The following is a 27,740-nucleotide window of genomic DNA, read 5'->3' on the forward strand; positions in this document are numbered from 1 at the left end:
ATGTCTGTAAGGGTTTGTCAGTTTACTCAGTGATAGAAAAGAGGTCCCTGGGGCGTCGGTAGCGTAGTGGATAGTGCCGGTGGCCCATGTACAGAGGCGAGCACTGCAGTGGTCGCAGGCTCAATTCCAGCTTGCAACCCTTTGCTGCATGTCATCCCCTCTCTCTCTCTCTCTCTCTCTCTCTCTCTCTCTCCCCATTCCACACTGTCCTGTACATTAAAGGCAAAAAGCCCAAAAAAATAATCTTAAAAAAAAGAGGTCCCTGAAGGAAAAACATCAGGAACCAGTGCTGTAGCTCTTTGGTTACCAACAACACTGTAACAGAAATTTCAAAACTATTGTTGCATAAAGCTGGTTTGATTTTCATTTTCATAACAGTGGGAAAAAAGATCTGCCATAAAAGGGTAATGTTTGCTAGTCTAGCTAGTGCCTGACGTTGGACTAGCTAGTTTTTGTCACCCACTGGAGGCTGTTCGCTGACATTACACACCAAAATTACTGACAGCTGGAAGCCTTGTGTCCTTAACGAAACAGTTTAAAATTAAAAAATCAGCAGCATGATAAAACTTAGCTACGGTTACCACAAGGTTATGTCTAAAATGTACCTCAGTTATCATTTTTAATCCATGAATTCATTACAGTTAGTCTGTTTTACACAAAGATAATTGCTCACGGATCTTTTGAAGACACCTGCCAATGTTTTGAAGATGTTTCAAGTTTCTGATGAGACCAGCTGAATCATAAAAATAATCCTACTTATTTCTTAGTTTACACATCCATGGTTTGGAGTAGTAATGGGCAGACTGATTCTTTTCACAGTATCAGTTCCTTCAAGTTGATAGGCTACATGAAAATGTATCAGACCTTTTGAGTTTTGTTGTACATGCACATTTTACAGCTAGTGCTGCCCACACCACAAAATGTGTATGAGTTTAAATTAGGCTAATGAAAATAAAAGATTAATTTTAATGTATTCATTCAGCATCCCACTTGCATGTAAGTAGGCTATGTAAGCTCAATATGATGTCACAGAAATGTCACTGACCAAAAATGTGTCATTATGTGAGGGAGCAAGTTGTAGATGTCCTAGTTTCTTCTGCAATATCATGGTGCATTCATGTGGTATCAGGATAATCTGAAAAATTAGTTCCCAAACATATTTCAATGCTCACCCGATCTGTTACCTGTGCTCTCTGTTCTCTTGAAGAAGGACGAATGACCATCCAAGAAGCACGTGAATGCACCACTGGCATTGGCTGGCGGAGGTCTCAACTCAAGTCAGAATTATTCGCTTTGGGTTCACTCACCATAGCAGAAAGTGTGAATAGTACCCTACCACAACAGCGAGTATGGCCCAAACTTTACAGGGTCATTCATCTTTTCCATTTTGTCAAACACATAATTCTTTTTTTTTTTGATTGAGTCCTTTTTCAGACTGTCATCAAGTGGGCACAGAAGAATCAAATTTATTAGTGTAACCTTTTGAAAATGTTAATTTCTGTGTCTGCTGTATCGACTTACATACATTAGATAGAGCAGATAAATTTGTTAAACCTCTCTTCAAGTAATCAATACTGTGAGATAGATACACAAGTTTGGTATTCTGTCCAAAAAGCCATGGATAAATGTGCATTCCCACTGTATCATTTAAGGAGGGCAGGCCCATAATGACCTGCACAGCTCAGCAGAGGGAGAGGAATGGAAATGTCAACTATAGAAGTCAGTGAGGCAAGAAAACACCCGAGGAACAAAACCAAACAGTCTCATGTTTGAGAATAACATATGACTTAAGCAGAGCCTTGACAGCTCTTTGCAAATGAGGGTGGTGCTCAGAAATTGGCCTAAATTGAAGCTAGATTGATGGTCTCTCTTGTTGCGGAGAAAATCAATGTTAGAAGATATGAGGGGATGGTATGAAGCATCAGAGATAAATAGACATGACTGTATCTATTTGTTTGTGGACATATTAATCAGGCCCAACAGTACATCAAGTCAGAAAATGAATTTCAACCCAGCCGATATGAGATTAGTTAAACAGACAGCCCCACAACTCAGATGGAGGAGGCATTAAACATTCACTGTGTTTCAGGTGGCGCGCATCACGGCCTTGACTAAAGCTGCACATTTGTGCATGCAAACAGTCCCAGACAAAGTTTCTCTTCCACTGCTTCAAGCCTCCTAAAAATAATTTAGTGCGCACTAATCCAGAGCTCTCCTTTTCAATTAGTGGGAAGGTCAGGATTGTCAGACGGAAGCAAATGAAACACAGGCTTAGGTTTTAATGAAGATCCCCACAACAGTGAGACTCTGCAACCTTGTGTCTGACAAGACTTCCTGATTGCGATCAGATCGAATTACAAAAAATCAATTTCCGTGCAGGATTTGATCGGCTGAGAGAAGAGATGGGGAGATGTTGTTTCCCCCCGTTAAGTTATTGAGCTTAAGCTTTAGTTATTTGGCTTTACCTGAGTGTTTCCCAGTTAGTCTGCTGACGTGTTGGGAAGAAGGCAAGTTGTTTTGTAATCCCCCTTGTGTTACCGTGTGAGATGTGTATATAGGTGTGTATATATGTCATAAGTAGAGTACAGAAAAGATGGAATAGTTTTTCTACATTTGTAAATAACTGTTAGCGTATTTCTTTATTTTCACATTGTAGGCTAACATCTGATGCAGATTCAGATGAGGATTGGGAGCCAGCTATTTTCCCCCAGCCAGCAAGTGGACACATACAGTCAAGGAGCAACACAGTAAATAGTTTGCTCTTTTATGAGCAAAGTGTATGCTTAAATTTACAAAAATGCATCACGATGTGTTTATACTTTAATAATTCTGGGTCAGTAATATTGACAGTGATTCTGTATCCCTGAGATAATACCTCTGAGTATCAGCTGTCATCAGAGCCCCAAATCATAACTGTATGTTAAAGTGTTCAGGAGTAACAGCCTTTTTACCATAGGCATGTCACCATGGTTACCATTGTTCTTTTGGAGTCTCCAGAATGTCCTTTCTGGAAACGCCTAGACATACCCTCAGAAAAAAAAATATGTTAACTAGTCATTTTCTGTAGTATTGTTATGAAATTTGAGCTTGGATGAGATAAACACTCATACTTTGGTTAACCAGTTAATATTTTCCAGTTACAGTCATCTGCAGCATCTTTATTTCAAGAAAAAATTCAGGCGAGATATAAAATATTTTATTTCAGTGTGCTGGAACTTGTATACCTCAATGACAAAAGAACTTAGTGATTCTGACTGTTGTGGGAAAAACATAAGTGTTACATTTTAAATGAGACTGTGCATGTAAATATGGAACAGCTTTCAGTTTCCTCTGGGTATGCCCTGGATAGAGGTTTCTGGTGAGTTACACAGGATCCATATAGAGTTCTTAAACTCTGGGTTTTCCAGTAAAGTCATACTGCACTCTTCACCAAATGTAATGTCATTTCAACAACAGAACAATAATATAATAAATTTACAAAAATCATGATTGCTTTTTAATTGCTTTGTATTTCTCTGTATTTCTTGTAATCTGAAACACAGTTACAAAGTGCTGTACAATAAAGCTAAACACAAGTAGAATAAAACAAATAACATGTCATAAGATGTCATCTAGTAAGAGATAAAATAAGGAAGGCCAAAACTAAAATCAAGATTATAAATGAGGAAAAACATCAGTTAAACAGCAATAAAATAGACTGACAGCTCGGATAAAATCAGGATATGCTTTCCAATAGAAATACGTTTTTAGGAGACTTAATCAAAGCCAGTGTCTCAGACAGCCGTATATCCTCGGGCAGGTCACTCCAGAGCCTCGGGGCCCTGCTTGCAAAAGGTGTGAAATGTAATCTGGAGCCATGGAGAGCCTTAAAACTAATCAATAAGATTTTAAAGTCAATCCTAAAACAAACAGGGAGCCAATGTAAAAAATGTGGTCGTGCTTCTTGGTTTTGGTTACAAGCTTTGCGGCTGATTTCAGAGCAATCTGTAGTTGTTGCAAGGCTTTTTAATTGAGACTGGAATAATGCAATAATCAAGATGTGAAGAGAGACAAGCATGTACAAGGGTTTCTGTAGCTCTCAAAGTTAAAATAAATCTTATTTTAGCAATGTTTCTGGGGTGATAAAAACATGATTGGACAAGCTTATTGATATATTGTTTAAAACATAAATTACTATGGAACATGACACCCAGATCTCTTGCAACAAGCTTTATATGTTGAGACAGGTAACCAGGTAACCTCAGCTTAACGTTCTTCAAGCAACTACAGATATGAAACAAAGTTGGAAGTTGTTGCGTCTCCATCTGAAATTTAGACCCACACATTTTGCATACAGAAATTTGATGTTTGTTGACCACCATTTTTGTATGCAAACAATTTTTTTTCCAGCTAACGCTCTTTTGTCAAGTCGAGTCTAAAGTCATCGAATTTGTGACTTGAGTTTGAGTCATGTGACCTCAGTCCACACCTCTGCCTATTATGACCTCTAGGATAATCACATAAAACTTAATAACCACAAACTAGAGACCTAAGTTTGTGTCAAATACAGCCACAGATGAGTTTACACTGGAGTTACTTGAAAGCCCAATGTGTCTCAGGATTATTATTCAACCTTGGCATCTGTGAGAGGCTATGGGGAAATGGTGCACAAGTCATTATTCTGCAAGTACAACCTGTCTACCTTTTGCCATTTATGAGATGTAAATACACAAAAATACAACACCCAAAATCAGCCCCATGCTGAGTATCCCCCTGCCCGCCTCTGGTGTTTCTGAGAGAAGATGATTCATTACCATGTACATATTCCCAATGAAGGCTGGGGGTGTTTATATCAGTAACAGGAGGTCTATTTCAGCAGCACATTATTGATGCAGCCCTCCTCCTATCGCCTGCATTGCTCACCAACGAATTAAGAGATCTAGTGTTCCTGGTTGCAATATTATTCAGAATCTTAAATTGGCTGCTTCTCCAGACTCGCATATCAGTGATCAGCCAGCAGCTTATGAGGCAGGTTAGAGAAAGAGAGCAGCTTCTTCAGGCCCATCCTTCGGAGACAAATTCCACATAATCTTGTTGTTATAATATCTGTACTCAGGGCAGCCAAAGGATAACAGTGATGAGATGTCAGAATGTTGCTTCTCTGCTGGGAGATTTCTGTATGAATAACTCTCCTGGACAGCAGTATTATCCACATGATTAACTACAAAATGGAATCCTGAAATTCAAGCATAACTCATTAAACTGCGGACCAAATCCCAGGTTGTTCAGAGGTAATCAGATTGGACCAAATCTCAGGTTCATAAGAAAAACAAGAATTCTTAAATCAGATTAGATCACCTTCTGTTCTTGGATATGATCTGGATCAGACCTCGGTATGTGTTGTTCAAAAATTGTTGGTAAAATTGGGATAGCTGTGAGTCAAAATGTCAAGGTTGTCCTGATCCCAGTAGAAAGGAGGATTCAGGGTGGATTTCAGGAACAGAATTGAACAAAACATTTTATTTGTTGAATATGCACACTGAATTTTAATTTCCTTGGCATCTGTTATCCTGTTAAATCCATCCATCAATCCATCCATTTTCATCCTCTTATCTAGGGCTGGGCCGCGGGGCAGCAGGGTGAGTTCTCCAGATTACTCCAGATGTCCCTCTCCCCAGCAATATTTTCAAGGTCCTTCTGAGGGACCCCAAGGCGTTCCCAGGCCAGATGAGATATGTAATCCCTCCAGCATGATCAAGGTCAACCTAAGGCCTCCTACCAGTTGGACATGCCTGGGACCAATCTAAGAGAAGGCGCCCAGGAGGCATCCTGATCAGATCCCTGAACACCTCAACTGACTCCTTTCAACGTAAAGGGGCTCCAGCTCCTTACCCTGAGTCCAGCTACCCTCCGGAGGAAATTCATATTGGTCGCTTGTATCCACAATCTCAGTCTTTCGGTCACTACCCAGAGCTCTTGATCATAGGTCGATCTTTGCCAACTGGCTCAACTCCCACTTCATACAACAGTCCGGCACAGCACCCTCATCACTGCAGACGCCACACCAAACTGCCTATCCATCTCACGCTCCATTTTATCCTCACTAATGAGCAAGATCCCAAGATACTTGAACTCCTTTGTTTGGGAAAGTAACTCTCTTCCAACCTGGAGGGGGTAATCCATCGTTTTCCGGCAAAGCACCCTGGCCTTTGACTTGGAGGTCCAGACCATTAAGAGCACTCGTTATCTGGATTTTGTAATCTTGGAAAGTATGCATCTGGATCCGGATGATCCAATCAAGTGTTGCTTTAAAAACCAGCACAGAAGTAAGATGGACTAGATTCATAGGAAGCCTTCCATTACAGCCTAATGTCTCCTTTATTAATGTTGCCTCACAGCAAGAGGGTTCCTGGTTCAAACCCAGGGTTGGAGGGTTTGAACTCTGGGGTGGGGGAGCCCTTCTGTGCAGAGTTTGCATGTTCTCCCAGTGTCATAAGAGGTTATGGAAAATGAATGAATGAATGAATGTTCCCAAAATCCTCCTTGAATCCAGCCTTCCGTCGGGATCAGGGTAATCCTGATTTTTGAGATTAAAGGTATCCCAATCGTTCTAAAAAGTTTTGAATAACACATACTAAAGGTTTGATCCAGATCAAAAACAAGACCAAATTATATGATACAATCCAAATTCAGAATCTTTTTTTTTTCTTTAAACAGCCAATTTTCAAGATTTGATCCAATTTGACAGCCAAAATCCGATTTCTTCTGAACAACCGGGTCCTTGATCCACTTTATTTGTCAAAGAAAGGAGGCAAAATACATCCACAAAAACTACAAAGATGACCTCCTATTCCATGATTGATGCACAGCCATATAAAGTTGCTGGTATCTTTGGGTATTGGTAGCTATGACTTTCGTCAGATGGTTAACTGTGCCCGTACTTATCCACCATGGAGGCAAACTTTTGAGTTTGTCCAAACATTTACCCATCTGGTTTTAGGAAAAGAGTGTAAAACATTCTCACTGGACATCCATGCAATTTCTTCTAACTTTGCCTCCAGTGCCACCATGACAGGGACATTTATGGCTTTGAGTGAAATGTCTCGACAATTGAATGGATTGTCCTAGAATTTGCAGACTTTTAAAACTACAAACTTCCTGCAAAGCCCCATTTTGTTGACTGTTTGGTGTTTTTATATCGATTCTGTTACAGTTTCTGAACTTCAACCTCTGACCATTAGATCTCTGATAAATTATTTTCCGTTAGATGTTATTCATAAATCATAATGTACCCATAAATCACCTCAACACTCGGTGACTGTAGGTCAGCTAGCTACCACCTCTCCCTCACAAGGTTGCATCCAATAAAATGTGATACATTATTTAGGAGTATTCGATTGACTCACCAAACTCTGGTGTTACCTGTATAATAGGCGCTGTTTTTCACCCCTGTGAACGCCAGTAAAATAATTCAGTCTTAAATCACATAACTGCTCAGGAAGAGGAGGTTTTAATAGAAAATCAGGTGTATCAGGAGAAAGAGGTGCTGCTATTTATGTGGACAATGTGTGTCTTGGGAGGTCATTAGAGCAAGCTGAGTAATTCAGTAAATAAGCTTCTGGCAAAGTCAGTACACTTCCAATTTCTAACAACCCTGACATGCCAGCAGGAAGTCAGGCTTCTGCTCAATCAGCCCCTCAGAAAACTCAATCCACATGACTTTGAATTGTGTTGGGATAAACAACAACATGACACAAGCTTACAAACGAAGGAAGAAAAAAAAGAAATAAAAATACCGGGAAATTCAATTAAGCTTTAGCTGGAAGCATCTGATAAGTTTATGGAAATTAAAGTTTTATGTAAATCAGTTGTCTGCTTGGCCCCGTGCCAGATCACAAGGGGCTGCACAATATTGCATTCAAATGAGCAGCCTCAGAAAACTCAGCAGCTACGCCTAACAAGCCCAAAAACAACATTACACGCAATCTAGACGGTGCACTGCATATTTTAAAAGAGATTTCACATTATCTGCTCGCTCTTAACATCTCACCTATTGCTGTAAAAATGATTCATAAGCCATCTTTACGATTACACAGAATTACTACCCCACTGCAGCTCTGTTACTGCAGTCATTGTTTCCTAAAATTCAATATAAAGACACACACACTTCGGAGTAACATCAACGTTAATGCTTGTGATAAAATCTTTATTTAAACAATTCTTGTTTCGATTTCTTAGAAGACCAGACGAAGTGTGAGAGTGGAAACCTATGCGCCGAGTGCACTGCAGATCTGAGAGCGGTTAAATCACAGAATGCACTGACATCTTGTGGACGATGAAAGCAACTTCAGGGACAGAAGCTGTGTGCAGTTTACAGATACACACATGAGCCACAGCATTAAAACCACTGATAGGTGAAGTGAGTAACATTGATCATCTTGTTACAGTGCAATATTCTACCGCAGAGGTGTCCAAACTTTTTTGAGTAGGGGCCAGATTAGATAATGTGAAAATACCTGGGGGCCAGCTGCGTCTCTCATCGTATGGGTTATTAAAAAAAATCCCATACAAATGAGACATGAGGAACTGTTTCATCTTCTAGTGAAAAAGTAATTAACTTTCCACTGGTCCTGAAAGTGGCGGCCTTGCCTGTCGACTTAATGGTTCCTTGCCGAGGCCATGTCTGCTACCTCGCAGTAAATGTCTTGCTTTTAAGTAACAGTTTGTTTGCTTGTTAACCGTCTGTTTACGTAAAGAAAACACATTAGTTCCACCTGCGTAGTTCCTACTTGGTGCATGTCTGCAAACTGTATAATAGTCCTGCCGTTGTGAGGTAAACGGAGGAAATGTAGAGTGATCTTACTTGTGTACTGGGCTACGATTCGCCCCCACGCCTGACTTTGGCCATGTCTGTGCTGGGAAACCTTGGGACCTGGCATTTATGGGGATGCCACTTGACACACACCATCTACCCAAACACCATTGCAGACCAAGTACACCCCTCATGGCAACGACACTTTACAATGGCGGTGGCTCCACCAGCAGGACAATACACCATGCTACACCACAACTGCTCAGGAGCGATCCAAAGATTGTGACAGAGAGCTCAAGCTATCAACCTGGCCTCTAAATTCCCCTGATCCCAAGCTGATCGAGCATCCGGTGCCAAAGAACCAAGTCCGATTCGTAGTTGGGCCTTCTTTTATCGAACTTGGCTCTGTCAAGGCATGGACAAAGAACCTCTGGGGCGTTCTTTGGCGCGCTGAATCCCTTGAGTCCTGTGCAAAGGTGAGGTACCAGCATGTCCTACGGATGCTTGATCAGACTGGGATCTGGGGAATTTGAAGGCCAGGTCGACACCTTGAGCTCTTTGTCACATCCCTTGGGTCGTTTCCTATGAATTCTTAAGGTGTGGCATGGTGCATTGCTCTGCTGCGGGGGCCACTGCCATCAGGGAGTGCTGGGTGTACCTGGGTGGGTGATGCATGTCAAGTGGCACCCACATAAATGCCAGGACCCGAGGTTTCCCCAGCAGAACACTGCATTTTAACGACATGATCAAATGTTATTCACTTCACCTGTCAGTGGTTTTAATGTTGTGGCTGATCTCAATGCACACGGCTTCTGTCCCTGAAGCTGCTCTCATTGTCCACAAGATGTCAGTGCAGTCTGTCAGGCATCTCATTATGCATTTCCTGATCCAGCAGATGCACAGCAGATGTTATGGACACACATATACTGTGACTACAAATCAGATATGGGACATTCACACTGTGCATTGAATCTGTGAAAATATACACTACTATTATTCAAACAAAATAACAAACAACTCAGGGAACTGATACTTTAAATACATTATTCCCTAGAAACAGAGATCCATGAACCTTTACTGACCCTACTATAATAATAATAATAATAATAATAATAATAATAATAATAATGATGAAAACATTTATTTATGAAAAACATTTCAATGGCACTCTCCTCACCTTTAACTGTCCGATCAAATTCTCATTTAAGAGTGTGAAGCTGTCTGTGTGTGGAGGCATAAGGCACAGTCGGAGTATGTGTCAGTAGATTTAAGGGCACTGCTGTCTTTGACACCTGCTGGGCAAATGCTACCTTGAGACGGACGAGCTGGCGTTTGATTGGCTAGATGAAGTTGTGGCAGCACTGAGCTGGGAGAAACCGCTATGACTCGACTCCAGACTGGTCATGGATCCCCTGGAAATAACAAAAGAAGCGTTGAGACATGATTCCACACACTTAATTACTGTATAAACAAACAGGTGACATATGAGTTTATAACAAGTGTCATTTCCAGAAATAACAACATTGATTTTTGATGCAGCCTGAGTGAAAGACAGCTTTGGTATGATACAAAGAAAACACGAAAAAAAAGCACAGTGACATAAATAAACTGACCTGAAGTCGTGGGACGCCAGCACCTCGGTGTAGTACATGATCTTACACTTGTGGGAGGAGACCTGCAGCGAGGCCAGCACATCGTCCACACGCGGCAGGCTGGAGGCGGAGCAAGCCGGGGAGCTGTGGAAGCGCCACTGGAGGATGTAGAAGCCGGGCCAGCGTGTAACGTGGGAGCCCTGTTTGAACAGAGGAAAGCTGCTGATTCAATTTGAGACTGTGGTGATGGAGAATTTAATTTGCTTTGATGCAAAAGATAGCACAAAGGGATAAAGGCAAGTTAAAACTGTAGATGGACGGAGAAGAATCTCTCTGACCTGTACGCTCTCTCCCTCCCTGCAGGTGAGAGCTTTCTCCACCATGCTGTAGTCCTTCCCCAGCACCCAGCTCCTGTCAATCAGCTGGGCGTTAACAGCCCCTAGAGACGTGATTGCATGGGCTCCGAGAGTTTCTTTCTTCTGGGGCTGTGGGGCCCTCTTGGAATGGTAGATTTTGAAGATGACATCTCCTTTAGACACATCAAAGTCCCAGGTGATGACGGAGGACGCTTCTGTGATCTCGATGAGCATCTGCAGGAGGATGTTAGAAGATCGGAAACACAGAAAGGCAGACAGCAGGCCATTAATCATACACTGTAGCGTTCTTTTTCTGTGAGCCTGCAATATAGACTTCTACCAGCAGGAGGAACCCTAATCCACAGAATATAACCTGTACACCCTTCCTCTCACCGTTATGCACAATAAAGGTAGCGTGGCTCTTCTCTTTGTCACACATGGACCTAGAGTGCCAGTTTAAAAGCGGATACTGTACCTCATATGGTGCTCCCTTGAAAATACTGGCACTCTTATAGATGGAGTCAGTCAGCAGTCGGTGTTCCTCGCTCTCCAGCTCTTCTGCCGTCCTGTACAGAGATTTGGGGACCACACCTCCCTCTGGGATGTCACACTGGAGAGGACAAAAGAAATAAAAAAAGACACCAAGATCAAACAATGGCAAAAAAATATAACTCACATTAAAGAAGGTTCCCACGATCATGGAAACCTGGAAACTCATGGAATTTGACAATCTTGTTTTCCTGGCCTTGGAAATTCATTAAATCAGTAAAATCCTTAAAATATTTTGGAAAAGTCATGAAATTTTGACACAGTAAACTTCTGTGGATAACCTTCCACGTTATGTAACATAACAGCAAATTTAATTTCTGTAGCTGATGAGATGATATGGCTCCATGTCGATACGTTTAGTTTACCATTAAGATAAGATACACCTTCATTGATCCCACAATTGAGAAATTCCACATGCACATTTTTTCATTTTCTCCCCATATAGCGTATCTCTATCCATGCATGCCAGCTATCTGCAGTTTCATTTGAATAGAGTTTGAAACTGATATGTTTGAATAAGCGGAAAATAATCATGTAAGGTGCTGAATCCCAAACCTTCATATCTATGCCGCACTTCTACTTTAAAAAAAAAAATGTACTGCTTTTTTTAGATGGAGCAATGTTTGTGTTAAATATTGTGAACAATGATGGAAATTTAATTTTGGGGTCTTGAAAAGTCATGGAAAAGTTTTGGAATTTTGTCTATGAAAATGTGCGGGAATCCTTATTGAAGCAACATGATGCAACTTTTTCGTACCTTAAAATAACGCTTCAGAGTAATTTAGATCAGTGGTTCCCAACTGGTGAGTCGTGGTCCAAAAGTGGGCCGCAGGTCCATTTTCAATGGACTGCAAATGACTCGCAAACATGTCAAGGTTGTAAAAAACACACTTTTAAGTATAGTGATTTTCTGGCACAAAGTTCCTGAGAGTGACAGAGACAGTAAACTGGCTCAATGACATGGCCAAACTCAAGTACTGTGTGGACCTTGAACTAATGACGACGGAGAAATCTTGACCCCATGGCTGGACATGTTAGGAACCACTGTTTTAGATGCTATACTGAGTTGTAACAGGGAGAATGTCGCCTCTTTCATTTCCTCCCCATGCTCTAAATGCCTGTTCTTGCACTACGTCGCTTTGATGAGCAGGTAGGATCAGATTGTTGTGCTTTACGGGACTATGTCGCACTATAAGAGGAAGCTAGCTCGCCTTTAAGCGCTGCTTTTTGTTTTCTCACTGCTTCATCTGTATGTGCCTGATTGTAATGGTTGGAATTTTAGCCCACAGCCCATGGTTGGAAATTAAGATTTAGGATAGAAGCTAGCTCAGCATTCTCAGTACAAGGAGACAAAGTCGAAGTCTTGCTGGAGGAAGCAAATAAGAGAAGTGGCTGAGCAAGAGGTCAGACAAAAGTAAACAAACTAATGCAAGGTTGCAAACAGTTAACACTGTTGTGACATAAGCTGCAGTGATCTCTCTCACAGCTAGCGGTAAAAACAAAGACAAACTGACAATCTGTGTACGATGCAGGCTGTAACCTCATCAGTGTCATCCCCAGCTCATAGAGTTGTGTAGTTATTCAGGATGCCGAAAGTCAAATTCAGACACTTAGCAAATGATGTGTATGAGCTGAAAATATTAGAAATACTTAAAACATTCTGTCAAAATGGTGTTTGTCTCTGCTGCTGAATTAAAAAGCTCTTTGTGCTGCATTCTGTGCATGAAAGGTGCTATATAAATAAAGTTCATTCATTCATTCAGTTTAATGGGTATTCTCTTTGGTTAGTGTCTGTCTCCGATCATGCCCAAATAAATAACACTCTTTTGTGGAAAATCCTGTAACATTACTGCAGCTGTTCGGCTTCTGACGTCACATTTGCTGGTTCAATAACCTTCAGCTTGTCAACACATGCACGTGTACAGCTGTCCATGAGACAGGGATGACATACCGGTAGATAAGGTCACAGACTATGTCACAGTCTTTCATAAATAAAATTGGCAGGGATGCACACGCTGCTGTCAGACTGTCATTGTTTTCCCGTTAACCATGAGACAGATCACTTCAGCTTACATCAGGACAGAATAAACAGTTTGCCATCCTGTATTTACGACAGAGGTGTATCACTCTGTAACTGTAGGGCCACCAAAAATACTAATTCTTGCATAATGTAGCTAAATAACTGCTGCACACAAAAGAAATCACAGCCAAAATGTCAAATCAGGAGTAAAAGGCCTGGTGCACATTATTATTTTTATTATATGAGTCAATATGTTGAGTGTGGCATGCTGCAAACTAAGCCTCACCATGCAGTCCCCTCCCAAGAAGTCAGGGATAATTTCTTTGTCGATATAGTCCACCAGTCCTCCCGGATCCTGGTAGTCGTTACCAGCGTACACAAGGAACTTCTTGCGGGTATTCTCATCGATCAGAGGGCTGACCTGGAAACAACAGAGAACATGAGAGCAGGTTCACAACTTATTCATTATGTATTTGTACTTGATATTGATTTTATCATCATAAAAGCTTTAAATATAATTTTCTTTCGCAATTTGTGGATACATAATGATATCTTTCGCATCTCCAGGCAGCAAAAATCATAGCCCATACATTCAATCTGCTTATGTAATGCCTCAAATATATGCAGCTTTTATTACTTTTATTACACTTTTGATTTATTTTCACATATTTGTACATTATTATCTTTATTTCTTTACTTCCAAATATACCACTGCATATTGCTTTACTGCAGCAATGATCAAATTCCCCCTGAGGATTTGCATATTGCATGGTTTTAATTATCTCCTAACCCTAACCCTCCTCTCCATTTCTTCTTTGTTTATCACTTGCTCATATTCACAATGTTGCACTCTGCTATTAAGAGTTCCCATCAGCGGCAAACAAGATGCAATCTCTGCGTCTGTACTGAACGACTTCATCCGTTCCTCCACAATAAGATGACGAAATAAAACCACATTAACAGTTGCACACACAATGTACTCACCAGGGTCCAGAGCACTGGGAAAACTCTGGGCGCCCTCAGAATGAGCAGGCGACCCAGAGTCTCGGGGTAGTTGGCCTCCACCACCTCGATGATCCTCAGCAGAGCCTTCACACCTGGTCTCCACAGGTGACGCATGTTAAGACCCTCCAGATCCACCAGGCACGTCCAGCAGCTGACAGACACATTAATATAAACATTAAACAACTAAATATACAAGCATTTGTATACCTGATTAACTGTTTAAGGGTAATTTAAGTATTTTTCAACTGGAACCCTATTTTCCCATGTTACTGTGTCTAGGTGACTAATGGGAGTATTGAAACAAACATTCCCCACATAAACAGGCCTTTACAAAACAAAGTTTAAATCAATGGGATATTAAATATTAAATGACATCATCATACAATGAAAACTAAGACTAACCAAACAGGCAGCGGTTAAAGGTCTTCCACGCTCCACACTCACTTCAGCACCCCTGCCTTTAACAAACATTTCTTTAGGTGTCAGGTCAGGTGGTGCATTAGGGTGACTCAAAAACTAATAGGAAACTAGGACTTGCTAGAAATGGCTCCAACATGGAGCAACCATTTTTTAAACTGGTCCAGTATGTAGTGAGTGAAACAGGCTGCAATGTAACCACTTGGGGCAATTACACAAAGTCAATTTACGTCCACTGTAAGTGTTTGTTTTTTTCCATTGACAGGCTCAGATTGTTATTGTAAGTGTATGGAAACATTATAGAAAGGATCCCTGTAGAGATAGACCTTTTTATTTAAGAGTATGATCTTTTTTGTTCAACCAGAAAAAGCCTTGAAATCGCTATTGCCAAATTCACCAGGCTCTATTTAAATAAGCAGCAATTTTAGCATTGAAACACTTCATTCAAGGTCAACAGGAATAAAATAAAACTCACAGACGCTGTCTTGTTTGTCTTTCATGGTTCCAACAATCACCAGCTCTGATTTGGTTGAAATAAACCCTTAATTCAGCCAGTCAGATGTCAAATTATACTGGCTCTATACACACTAAAATTACTGTTTACTTCAAAGGAGTCTGGTGGGTTTGGCAGTAGTGTTTTCAGGGCACTTTCTGGTAAACAGAAAAGATCCTTTCCATAATGCTGTCAGACACTTAGAATAACAACCAGTGGTAAAAACAAGCACTTTTAGTGGACTTACACAGACTGCCAGCTGCAGGTTTCTCTGGCTATACAGGAACAATTTCAAAAATTGTTGTTCCCATTAGTCACTTGGACAGAAACATGAACAACTACATGGAAAAAAGGGTCCACGATTGAAAATACTGAAGTTACTCTTTAACCAATGAGACAGTGATGGAAGATAGATGGAGTCATATTTAGGCACCTGATGGGTCTGCCGAAGACTCTGGTGTTTTCTTCACACCGCCTCAGTCCCTCTTCGTTAATGGACAGGACCTGGGTCACATAGAAGTTGTGGTATTAATATAACTGAAGACATCTTACAATATTATCTTTGTGTGTATGTAAAGGGTTGAATATATGCATGTCACCTGTCTCAGTAGCACCTCCTCTCCCAAGGCTCTCACCAAACCCTTTGTGTCCATTTGCCCAAGACGCAAGATATACAGAGGGCGGCCACCTAAACCACACACACATGCACAGAAACTCACTGATTGTTCGAGAAAGGGAAATCAATCAGCAGAATGAGTCAGATCCTGTCATAGTAATGACATTAACCACTCTTCAGACCCCCATTATCTATGTGAAGCATAAATTTTCCACTCCAACAGGTATTAATTTAGCATGTGAGCAGCACGAGTACACTTCCTCTGTTCACGTCGTGCCTCTAACCTGGAGGGTCAGCTGAGCTGTTAAAAGCAATGACTCATTTTCAAACACAGGAGCCATGGCAGATGGTGTTCACACTTTACAGTCAATAATTAACAGGTCATTTCAACCCATAAGGACTTTATAAATATAGGAGACTTATGGCTCTTGGCTCTTTATCATCACGTCAACTGATAAGTGTTCACTTTCACGGCGTACAAACCACAGCACAACAATAGCAAGCAGTCAAATAATGTGAAAATGAGATGAAGTTAAGATAAAGCTGGCAGGTTGCCAGTATTAATCACACAGTACCTCTGTCGTGGTGGTGCCAGCCTCCGGTGTAATAGTCCTGAAGCAGTTGTGGCCGTTCCCATGTGTCTAACAGGAAGTCTACCTGATGCTGCTTCCTCCAGGTGAGCGACTGGCACAGGAACTCTCTGGCCTTGTCCAGGTTGAAATCCCGCGCCCTCAGGAAGCGCAGCACATGCTGGTCCTTTGGAATCTGTACAGCAACAAGCAGGGGTCAAAACTCAGGTGCAAAGCTCTGAGTCAAAGAAGCTGTGTGATACATTCAGAGCACATGTATGATTCTGAGTCTGAACTGGGATTGTATGCACATGGCTCTCAACATGGAGGTGGCTAACGGTGAGCAGCTAACAGGGCTAGCAGCACAAACAGTGCTAGCAGCAGCAACAGTACTGATAGAGCTAACGGTGTTAATGTGGGGAGGAGTGAGAGGGTGAAATGGGACAGTGTTATCAGCAGAAATGACTGTATGAGTGCAGTGCAGCGGTGATAAGCTTGACAGTGGGACACACCCACAACGACTACCATGCACGCGCAAACAGACTATCTTCCGCAACAAAGAAAAGAGAAGCTCGGATTATAACACGCAGAGGTAGTGTGACTTCATTCTCGGCTCAGGACGCCATTACTCCGCTATATCTTTACATAGCAAATAGCGGTTTGCTTCTATAATAAAGGGGCTCTATGCCAAATGCGGAGTGTGTAAGTCGTCTGGACACAGTTCTCTACATAGAGGTGGCAGAAACAGCAGCTAGCAGTGCTGGAAAAGCTAACAGTGTTCACAAGGGGGAGCCTGAGGGTGGGAGCTATGCTTCTGCTACACTGCCGTCCCAATATCAGCCGTAACCGTCGTATGAGTGCAAAGCAAATTTGGCAATGGTGAGCCAGCTAGTGGGATGCACACATGCACTAACATTTACATGCGGCCGGACAGGCTTACCACAACAAACCACAGAGAAGCTCAAATTACAACACACAGAGGGAGCGTGACATCATTCTTTGCTCAGGATTACTCTACTGTATCTTTACAAAGCAAGGCGCGGTTTGCTGCCATATTAACGCTCTGAATGTTGCATACAGATCCTTTAAAGTTACTAATAAATGCAATGACTTAACCTTTAAGGCTACAGTATCTACAGTACAGTACCTACAAGTGTGGAGGAGCTGAGCAGAAGTCTAGATTGAATGAGTGAATAAGTGTGTGTTTTACATAATTGCACAAAGTGCTCTGTAGTCAGCCAAAGTGTGTTTATGTTTACACGACCTTGCCCTTGTGGGTTTCCTGGAGCCACTGGCGCAGACGGATGAGACAGCTCTCCTGCAGAGGCGTTAAATCACCAAGGTAACGCCTGATGTAGTCAGCGTCCAATTTGTCTGCAGGCCAAAACACATGTACAATGTAAAGTCAGCACAGATTGCATGCACAGATCTGAGAGATGAGGAGCTGTACAGTCTGGTGTGTTTTCAACATAAGGGAAAATAATAAAATAATTTGCTGCTGTTGTTTTTTGTTTCAAGATTTGCCACTATTTTTCTCAGAGTTAGTGCCCAAGCAAGGGTCAGTTGTGTGGGATCAAAAGCTCAGCAATAGTTCTTTCAGTTCATGGGGACAGTAATATCTTAAGCTTTTGAATCAATAATTATTTCCTGTTATTACTCACAGACATAAGTTAGTTCACCCTCAGTCCTTTGGGTGAATTAATTTACACAAGTCACCGTAACAGTATGACCGACCTCCACCTTTTAACTTTACCACTGTGCCTTTGTGTTGTGTGCTGGCTGCTACTCCATATTTAATTATGACTAACGAGCAAACACTGACCGTCGGGGGAGCCAGCCACGAGCTCCGCAGAACACGCCGGGTCTTTACTGTCCAGTCCATTCTTAGCACTGCTCCCTGGGATGGCTCTGGCAGTGGAGCGGGGCGGCAGCTGGAGCCTGGTCGTGCCAGAGGCAACAGGAGGGGTCCAGCGAGGTATGTAAGTTACTCCTTCTTTCTCCAGCTCGTTGAGGTAGTACTCGATAATTTCTTTACCCTGCAATATTGGAAGGACACATCTTCAGGTTAGTGTGACACTATGGTAATTACATGTTAAGCATGAACAGACCGACTCTAGTAGTCTCCATCTTATCTGTTTTATCAAAGGTTCTGTGTCAACCATTTCTCTTTGCGTTCTTTTGTCAAGTATGGCTGCCTCAGGTCAGTTTGGGGATCAATATTATTTTCTTTATAGGTGCTTCCCTTTGGGCACATTATGCATAAGACATTGTGTCTCTTTTCATTTTTATGGAGATGATAAGCAGATGCACCTGCCCATTATATCCACAGACCCTGGAGTGATGAGTTTACTTAATGACTTCCTTACTGATGTCAAAAGCTGTACTACCCAGCACATGACAAAACAAATCTGCCTTTGGCTGGTCCCCTATTGGATCATATTAAGTTTGTTGTAAGAAATCTTGGTGTCTGGTTTGACAGTAATTTAAGTTTTGAGCAGTACCTCACAAAGCTGGTGCAATCATGTTTTAATCATCCTAGATATTTCAAAAATACGAGCTAACTTATAAAGACCTGGAGACCATTTTACACGCCGTCATCTCATCACGCCTGGATTACTGCAACAGCCTCTTTTCTTGCCTGAACCAAAGCTCGACTGATACAGAGCTCAGCTGGCAGGCTTTTAACCAGAACAAAAAGACCTGATCACATCACTCCAGTTGTAGCCTCTCTACACTGGCTCCCAGTATGTTTCAGAATAGATTTTCAGATTTTACTGATTACTTGTGAAGCTCTTTGTGGCCTTTCTCCCTGATATATCTCTGACCTCTTAGTAACGAATGTGCCAGTACCCAGAGGTCTTTTGTTTGTTGCACAGGCCCGGACAGAGAGACCTGTGGCTTTGAAACAGTCTGCCCAAGGAAATCAGTTTGGATGAGACAGTGAGCTCTTTGCTAGTCCCTTCTTTCAACATACTTTCTTGGTTTTACTTGAGTTGTAATTTCCTTTAAACTGTCTATAATTCCTCAGTTTTTTATTAAAAATCTGTTTACTTTTAAAACCTGTTTTACTTTGCTGCCTTGTGAGGCACTTTGTAAAGCTGTTTTGTGCTCTGGAAATAAAGATTACCGTTATTATGTTATAAACACAACTGGCAAATGCAAATGAAACTTTCCACAATTTCAGATGGATTTCCACAAGATAGAGTCAATTTAATTAAAGATGAAAACCTTTTTAATGCTGCTAGCATACTGCTTCATAGCTATCTTCTCTGCCGTGCTCTCAAAGCCAAAAAAGGACTTAATATCCAGACTAGCTGTCTGTTCAAAGCACGTCCAGTCCTCATTCTCTGGATGAACCTGTGGAGGAGGAGAAAAATGTGTGATGAACATGGAAACTTTAACTCAGTATGTCACAATAAAGTGAAAAAAGCTGCAATATAATATAAAATAATGAACCAAAGGTGAAGTAAGCATATGCAGCAGAGACGATATTGCTGGCAGGGGTAATGTTGTGAAAAGAAAGGAGACGTGTCAGCAGGGTAGGTATTATTGAAGTGAGTCACGTCACATTGACTTTAAGACTCCACCTGTTGACACAAGTGTTTGGCACATTTGGCTCAGTCAAAGAGGATCATTTAGATTAATATTTGATGCGCTGGATAGAAAAGCCAACTTCTTCCTGCATGTGCAGCAGTGAGGATTTTGTTTGTGACTTATTCTTTGCACTTGGTATTGTAAAAATGTTACATATATACAACAACAAAGAAATAAAACTCACCGAGTAGTTGCAGCACTCACGGACAATGACCCTGTTGGAGAAGGTCTCGTTGTGGACCTCAATGTGCAGCGTCCTTTCTCTGCGATTTAGAGAGTTCTTTTGGATGAAGTACAGGTAGTCTACACCAGCAATCTATAGACAGAGACAAAAAACAGAGGGTTTACACAATCCTTTCAAATGCAGCATTGCCCCGCTCAAGCATTCCTATTTTTGCTCTTCAAAACATATGACCTGATTACAGCAGCTGAACCGCTGTCAGAGTCCAAGGACACAGGGATGTTGTATGTTGTAAAGCCCTCTGAGGCAAATTGTGATGTGTGATGTTGGGCTTTAGAAATAAAACTGAACTGAATGAACCTATTATGACTGTTTCAGCGCCTTTCATGTTCTGCACAAGGTAAAGGAGAGGTACCCGTTTAAGAAGCCGTGGGGCCTCGATGTCGATCATACAGCGCCTCTCAGTTACCACTGTGGATCCATCCTTGCTTTGGCTCTCGCTGATGATCTCACTGCCTACAAACACTGGGATCAGGTGGGACTTTGGGAACCTCCTCACATAGGCCTGAGGGAGGGAAAGAAATCACACGTCAGAGAAATTTATGGAAGAAATTCATAGGTTCTCTTGTTGTGATGTTTTTTTGTTGTGCTTTTATTGTTCTGAACAGCACTGGTGCGCCTGGCTCTGTACATTCTGTTCCCACTTGAGCTTTTTGCTTTTGTCCTGCCCACTGTGAGCTCGCTCTCTGATTGGGCAGGAAAGCTGTTTTGAATGAACCCATTACAAGAAGGTCACTTGTATTTGCCAAAAGACTGAACTATACTGCTGCTGACTCAAGAGTACAGCATGTGATGTACAGCACATACTTTCTGTGTCTGGTGAGGACGCGTTTAGTGGTTTTAACTGTTTATATAAATACATGCTGCTGCTGTGGAACCTTTTACAAGCAGCGATTTGTGTTTTACTGCCCGCAACACACTGCATGACCATCTGTCCCAGCCAATGTCACCGGGGCTCACCTGTCAATATTGATTGAGTCGCTAAGCGGCTGTTTCAGGATGTGCAAAAATAGTCTATGTACCTTGCAGTAGTGCTGCTGATAAAATTTGATTGGGAAAGGGTAGAACTCTACCATCACAGTTTAGACAGCTGCCTGTTTAATGTTTAGAGTAACTGCCATGGGGGAGTAAACTACTGCTGCTACACTTGAGGTACCCTGAGCCCTTAGATGTGGCAACCACTGACAACGTGAACTGGTAATTTAGCCCATGTTGGAAGAGTTAGATTTACTCAAACACTGCACTTTTGTACAATTTAACGGTTCTTGTACTTGAGTCTTTCTATTTTATGCTACTTTATACTTCTACTCCACTACATCCCAGGGGGAAATTTTCTAATTTTTACTGCACTACATTTACTCCACAGCTAATGTTACTTGTTACTTTTCAGATTAATTCAATATGTAATTCATATTCATTACCCTGTTGGGAGTCACGGGGGTGCTGGAGCCTATCCCGGCTGACATTGGGTAAGAGGCGGGGTACACCCTGGACAGGTCGCCAGACTATCACAGGGCTGACACATAGAGACAGACAACCATTCACACTCACATTCACACCTACGGACAATTTAAAGTCACCAATTAACCTGCATGTCTTTGTGGGAGGAAGCTGGAGTACCTGGAGAAAACCCACGCTGACACAGGGAGAACATGCAACCTCACCATGGAGGGTCTCCCACAGCGAGGTTCGATACCTAAAAAATTTGTGCCATACGACCGGAGAAAACAGAGGAAAAGGGCTGTGGCATTCGCTTCTGCTCGAGACGTAGAAAACCCACACTGCACCACACCGGTCCATTTTGAAACAGTAAACAATATGGCAGCCAGCTAGCAGCAAATCAAACACTACCCTAAATATGTTTCTAAAAACATTTTAGGTGAGAAATAGTCAATACCGTAACCGAATCTTGGTTTATATTTACCTAGTTTTAATGTTTGGTCAGAGTTTGGTCTGCATTTGAGAGAGAGGGGAGGTTCTCTTTCTCAATCCGCTTCTACAGTCCATACGAAACCAACAGCCCTTGAGCCAGTGAAATTTAATTTGAGAGATGAGCAGGGAAGATCTGGGCACTGGTAAAATGGAGAGAAGTTCACCATAGTTCATTTACACACTCTACCCACATTGTTATGTTGGTTGAAAATCGGCAAAGAATCCCTTCAAGGCTGAGTGCTAATCTTTCAACAACACACGCATCCTGCTTGCACCGATACTGCACAGCATATGAGATATCTAATCAACAGGATAACATTGTCCGCTCAGCGAACTAATGGGAAAGGTTGCCTTGGCAAATAAGCAGCATTGACTACTGTTATTTAACAATCATATGTTTCACTGATTGCATAGAAACGTAAATATTTGTGCTCCATGTTCCCGTCAGAGCTAAAAGCATATTGAGTGCACACAATATGAAAGAGCAGCAAAGTGGAACTTTTAATCCACCATCATATTTCACATGAGCAAACCAATAACAGTCTAATGACTGCAGAGCAACATAATACTTGGTTTACTTGGGGAATATTGATGAAAAGAAAATGGGTGTCTGTCAACCATGCACAGGAAGCTAAGTATATCTATTACATACATATGATCCAAGGTAAGTCATAAAGACGTGGCATGGAAGAGACAACAATAATGTCACCGGTTAAACATGCAGCACTATACAGGACGCTGACCGTTAGCAGGAGTAATATCAACCAGGTGGGCTAATGATAAAGTCCGGAGATAAATGGAAGCTGGAGGTGGCAGACTATTCACTGGATTCTCTCCTCTAGGCTGGATCTTTTCACAGGAGCTGTTATTTACTTTTCACAAAAGGGCTATTTTGAGATGCTTTTCAATAAAGTGCAGTGATGCGAGATGAATTTTAGACCTGTGATTTTCTCTGAGAGATGTTTCATGGGAAATAAAGCTTGTGTGGGTGTCAACTTGGGACTCCTGAGTGACAGAGTTACAGTCTGCAGAGCAAAGTGTCACTGCAGGTGATGGTCACGGTTTTTTACCCCGCTCTGAGGATGTTGCATAACTCTTTGGCTTAATATATAACTGCAGAGAGCAGGAAACAACAGCAGGAGCAGACCGTGGAAGTTGGTGAAAACACACTCAAGGAAATGCAAACTTATTTTTTACCTTTGTCATAGTTTTGCTTCACACAGAGCGTTCCTGTTCTTACAGGAATTTAAAGCATTGAGTTGAAGGTTATAGGTGAAGTGAGCAATACATCAAAATCAAAAGTGTGCTCTCTGTTGCTATTTCAGTGGATTTACTTGGTATGACTGTTGAATACTGCTGCACTTAAATCCAAATATTTTGACAGTTACATTAAAATAGCTAGAAAAATATGTGCTGAGGAATTCAGCCTGGGAATTCAGGTATATTATATAACTAATAGCTTTTTTCCCCTTTACATGGTTGCAATCAAAGTAACTCCCTTGAATCCTGACCCCCTCATAAGCACCATATTGTAGTGACAAGAAGCAAATAATCAGGGTTCAAACAATTTTCAAAATCTGCCCCGGGGCCTCCTACCAGTGGGACATGACTGGAACACCTCTAACGGGAGGCGCCCAAGAGGCATCCTGATCAGATGTCCGAACCACTTCAACTGACTCCTTTCGATGTGAAGGAGCAGTGGCTCTACTCCGAGCTCCCTCCGGATGTCCGAGCTCCTTACCCTATCTCTATGGCTGAGCCCAGACACCCCACGGAGGAAACTCATTTCGACTACTTGTGTCCGGGATCTTATTCTTTCAGTCACTACCCAGAGCTCATGACCATAGGTGAGGGCTGGGATGTAGATGGGCCAGAAAATCCATAAAGATTTTATCCTATTTCCATGACTTTCTTTGAATAATTTAAAATGAGTAGGCCTATATAGATAGCAAGACAGCTATTCAGTATTACACATGCGTTACCAGGCGTTTATGGATAAGGAAACCACTAGCGCTTGCTAACATTACTAGGCCGTGACCCTTTTTGGAAAATAGAAAACCAAAGATCTTACAGATAAACGTCAAAGCAATTTTATGTGTTTGGATTATAATTTTTAGTTTCTATGTATTTATTTCTTGTTAAACAAATTTGTTTTTTCGAGACATAACTAAAGTAGCAGCCTCTGGGGCTGAAAAATGAAGCCAACACATGAGTGCCAAAAACAAAGATTTTTTAACAGCTGCTTGAGGCTGTCTCTGGAAGCCAGTCAGTCTCCATAGACCCCAATGTTAAAATGCCAAACCTTACAGCAGACAAACATGTTTGCAGCCTGGTTTCTGCAGCTAATTTCCCCATTCATGACAGCTATACAGGGGGAAAATTTTAATTAACTCACAGATTTACATTTTATTAAAGCTTAAATACCGTCATGTCCTGTCAGTCTTCCCCATCTAAGTGGATCATTGCGCTGAGAGGGGACGCGGCCTCTGCAATAATGCAATGACACAATGCTGGTCTGGATTATGTGTATCGCACAATACTAGTGACATTTCAACAGTCACGCTATGCGGCAATACATTTTAAATTAGTAATATTAGAAACAAATTTTGTGTGAACAACAGCCAAAACACTGAGTATTCCAAACTTTTCCAGAACATTATGTTATTATCAAACCCTTTCCAGGCCTGGAAGACAGTTTTTCTGATTCCATACCTTTTCCAGGAAATTCACAGCTGTGGGAACCCTGAATAACAGCAACAACATTACACAAGCTGAGTTTCAAAGAGCTACAGATGCAGAGACTCTGAGAAAGTAACCTAAAGTTAAATAAGCAGCTTTTACACAGTATGCACCCTGTATATTATTGTATCTGCCACGGCGTCAGTAGAAGAGAGCGTATATAGAATTCTGTTTATTCACTCAAACCCACAGCATTCACTGCAGGTAAGAGACAAATGACCCTGGCAGGCAGACAAGGCTGCAGACATTCTGTAGGGTGTCTGAAAGTGTCTGTTCAATTTAGTCTGAAAGGTACCACTGATACAAACACCTACGATATTATGTTAGAGGTTATTCTCTCAGTTTGCTCAACACAAAAACACTGTATACAACAGAAAGAAGGTTCGTGCTACCTAAAGCAATGACAAGTATAATGCAGAAAATATACAGAGCCACGGTCAGGTGGAATTCAAAGCCAGTGCATACTGTTCAAGAGATATTAAGGACTGGCTCAAACATTTGTTTGAACAGTATCCCCAGACATTTCAGGAGCCATAATTGAATTGTGTGTGTGTAAATGCGTATAAAGTGTAAACCTAAGTGAAAGCAGAAATCTCCTTTCGGACACAGAGAATGAGAGATGTATTTTAATGCTCTATTTTATTGAAATTAAATGTGTGAGGGCAAAGGATGGATAAAAATATAAATTAAGGTCATTCAGACAAGTATGTTTGTTTTTTAAAGGTCCAGTGTTTAGAATTTAGGGGGACATATTGGCAGAAATGTAATATAATATAATAAGTATGTTGCCTTTAGTGTCTGATCACCTCAAAGTAAAAAATAGTTCCCATCCACATAGATCGATATGCTGTACTGCCAAGTTTTGAATAGACCAGGAGTAGGCAACCTTTACTATGAAAAGAGCCATCATCGGCCAACAACAAAAATCTGTCTGACACTGCAAAACATATTTGAATAAAGGTAACAGCCTATTAAGTCTAAATTAGCCCATCAACATTATTAATAGGTCTAAATGAGCATTCATTCATATGATTTACTACAAAGTGGCTTCTCTGCAGTTGGCTATTTGTAATTATTTAGCACTTTAACTTTGCAGCATTGGTGCTGAATGCAAAATAATTTTTCCATACATTATTAAATCCTCTATTTTCCTCAAAGACTTTTCCTTTTTTGGATTTGGAATCCATAGCTTGGCTTGCTAGAGAGACTCCAGGCTAACCACCACTACTGAAGTTCGGTAAAAGTTAGAGGACAAGGCTCCAGGTCGTAGACGATGACGCACATAATGTCTGATGAAACATTAAAACATCTTTTAATCCAGTGTATTGGCCTCACATTTTTACAGTTGTAGAATGCAGTGATCACTCTGGGCTTACAATGACAATGAAAATTTGACTGTTAAAAAAAAAAAAACAGTTATTCATTTCCATATAATTTTATGTCAAAGACACAGAAAGCGAAGAGAGAGGAAGAGACCTCTGCAGATAATTCGGCTTACGGTAAAAAAACCTCCTGAACATCCACATGCTAAGTTTTCAGAGAAAAAAGGTGAGCATACATTAGCAGATGCTGGGGTAGTCTTACTGTAACAAGCTAAAAGACATAGGAGAAACACTGATTTGCAATATGAAACTGCTTTATTCAGGGGCTTTACTGCTTCAACTCACCGCATCTGTTTGTTTTGGAGAGGAAGAGACCTCTGCAGATAATTCAGCTCCCAGAAAAAACTCCTGAACAATAAACAGAAGTTTCAGTGGGCTGCAATCTGCAGTCCTCACTGCTAGATGCAATTAAATCCCCCTAAATCTTACACACTGAATATTTAAAAATTACTATTTATATGTGAGAAAAAGAAAAATCTTATTTGCCATGACTTCTTGACACATTGTGATCGTTTTATAATTTTGTGTTTGTCTTAATGGTTGTTAAACGGATACTAAATTTGTTTCTCTCCCTACTTGATTGTTAATTCAATGAGATTAACTGTTTTATTTGTTGTGTTATGATTCTATATATGTGAGGACCCCAGGAAGAATATCTAGGGTTCATGCTGATGCTACTGGAGATCCTAATAAAGAAAGAATAAAAAAATAAAGTTTTCTACAAAAAGTAAAAGTAGAAGCGAGTGACTACAGAGTTCAAGGGTCACAGCAGCTACAGTGGCTACAGTGGTAATAGCTGCACCTTAACCTCCAGTTTAGTTACGCAAGAGGTGGCAGACTCTCATTAGCTTGCATCAAGGCACCACTCACCGCCATTATCAGCTCAAATGGATGCTTGTAGACCCGAACTGGGGACTGGTACTCCTGCACCATGGCTGCAACTCTTTCACAGGGAGCCTCTGTTAGATAAACACACAGATACTATCAAGGCACAGCGGAAGTATTCATTAAAAATGCACGACGAGCAATTTGCATGGGTTACATTCCAGTGATTGTCGGTTGTAAAAAGTTTACATCATAGCAGCCGAGTGCAGGGACTTTATGTAGTGAGTTTAACACAATATTTAAGGGTTAAAGCGTATAAGAAGAAAACATAAGAGTTTGTATATACCCAGCATTGAAAGGGTTAACATCAGTGTAAAAACAATAAGTGCACACTGTGTACTATTTGGTGACAAATGGCCACAACAGCGATAAAACTCGACGGACATGACTTACAGCAGTGTTGAATCCTGTCCGGTGAATTTAAGATGCGTCACAGCAGCTCTCCAAGTCTCTGTGTTTTATCCATAATGTCAGCTGACAGAGCAAAGTGCTGTTTCCTGCATTGTTAATCCATGAAAAACGAAAACTACAGACGGGTCCGTTACTCTGGAGCACCAAA

General features: G+C 41.3%; 1 protein-coding gene across 1 annotated transcript; it reads right to left on the reverse strand.

Annotated features, from left to right (window-relative positions):
• Window positions 1-3,210: 3,210 nt before the first annotated feature.
• On the reverse strand, window positions 3,211-27,740 carry LOC125878967 (SEC14-like protein 1). Its single transcript, XM_049560514.1, has 16 exons — window positions 27,575-27,740; window positions 27,167-27,255; window positions 20,599-20,748; window positions 20,187-20,318; window positions 19,637-19,765; window positions 18,231-18,444; window positions 17,673-17,782; window positions 16,415-16,604; window positions 15,823-15,911; window positions 15,657-15,727; window positions 14,293-14,464; window positions 13,595-13,729; window positions 11,215-11,349; window positions 10,722-10,973; window positions 10,405-10,583; window positions 3,211-10,203 (listed from the first exon to the last, which is right to left on the reverse strand). Exons 2-16 carry the CDS (start codon window positions 27,227-27,229, stop codon window positions 10,098-10,100), a joined length of 2,127 nt encoding a protein of 708 aa, XP_049416471.1. The 5' UTR covers window positions 27,230-27,255; window positions 27,575-27,740; the 3' UTR covers window positions 3,211-10,097.

Source organism: Epinephelus fuscoguttatus, linkage group LG19, assembly GCF_011397635.1.
Source record: "Epinephelus fuscoguttatus linkage group LG19, E.fuscoguttatus.final_Chr_v1".
Taxonomy (NCBI): domain Eukaryota; kingdom Metazoa; phylum Chordata; class Actinopteri; order Perciformes; family Serranidae; genus Epinephelus; species Epinephelus fuscoguttatus.

Excerpts from the sequence above, each read along its gene's own strand:
- LOC125878967 (XM_049560514.1), bottom strand. The coding sequence starts at position 27,229 with ATGGTGCAGGAGTACCAGTCCCCAGTTCGGGTCTACAAGCATCCATTT. Across the intron at positions 20,749-27,166 it reads CATTTGAGCTGATAATGGCG|GCCTATGTGAGGAGGTTCCC; the intron begins GTGAGTGGTGCC and ends TCCCTCCCTCAG. Across the intron at positions 14,465-15,656 it reads GTCTTCGGCAGACCCATCAG|CTGCTGGACGTGCCTGGTGG; the intron begins GTGCCTAAATAT and ends TGTGTCTGTCAG.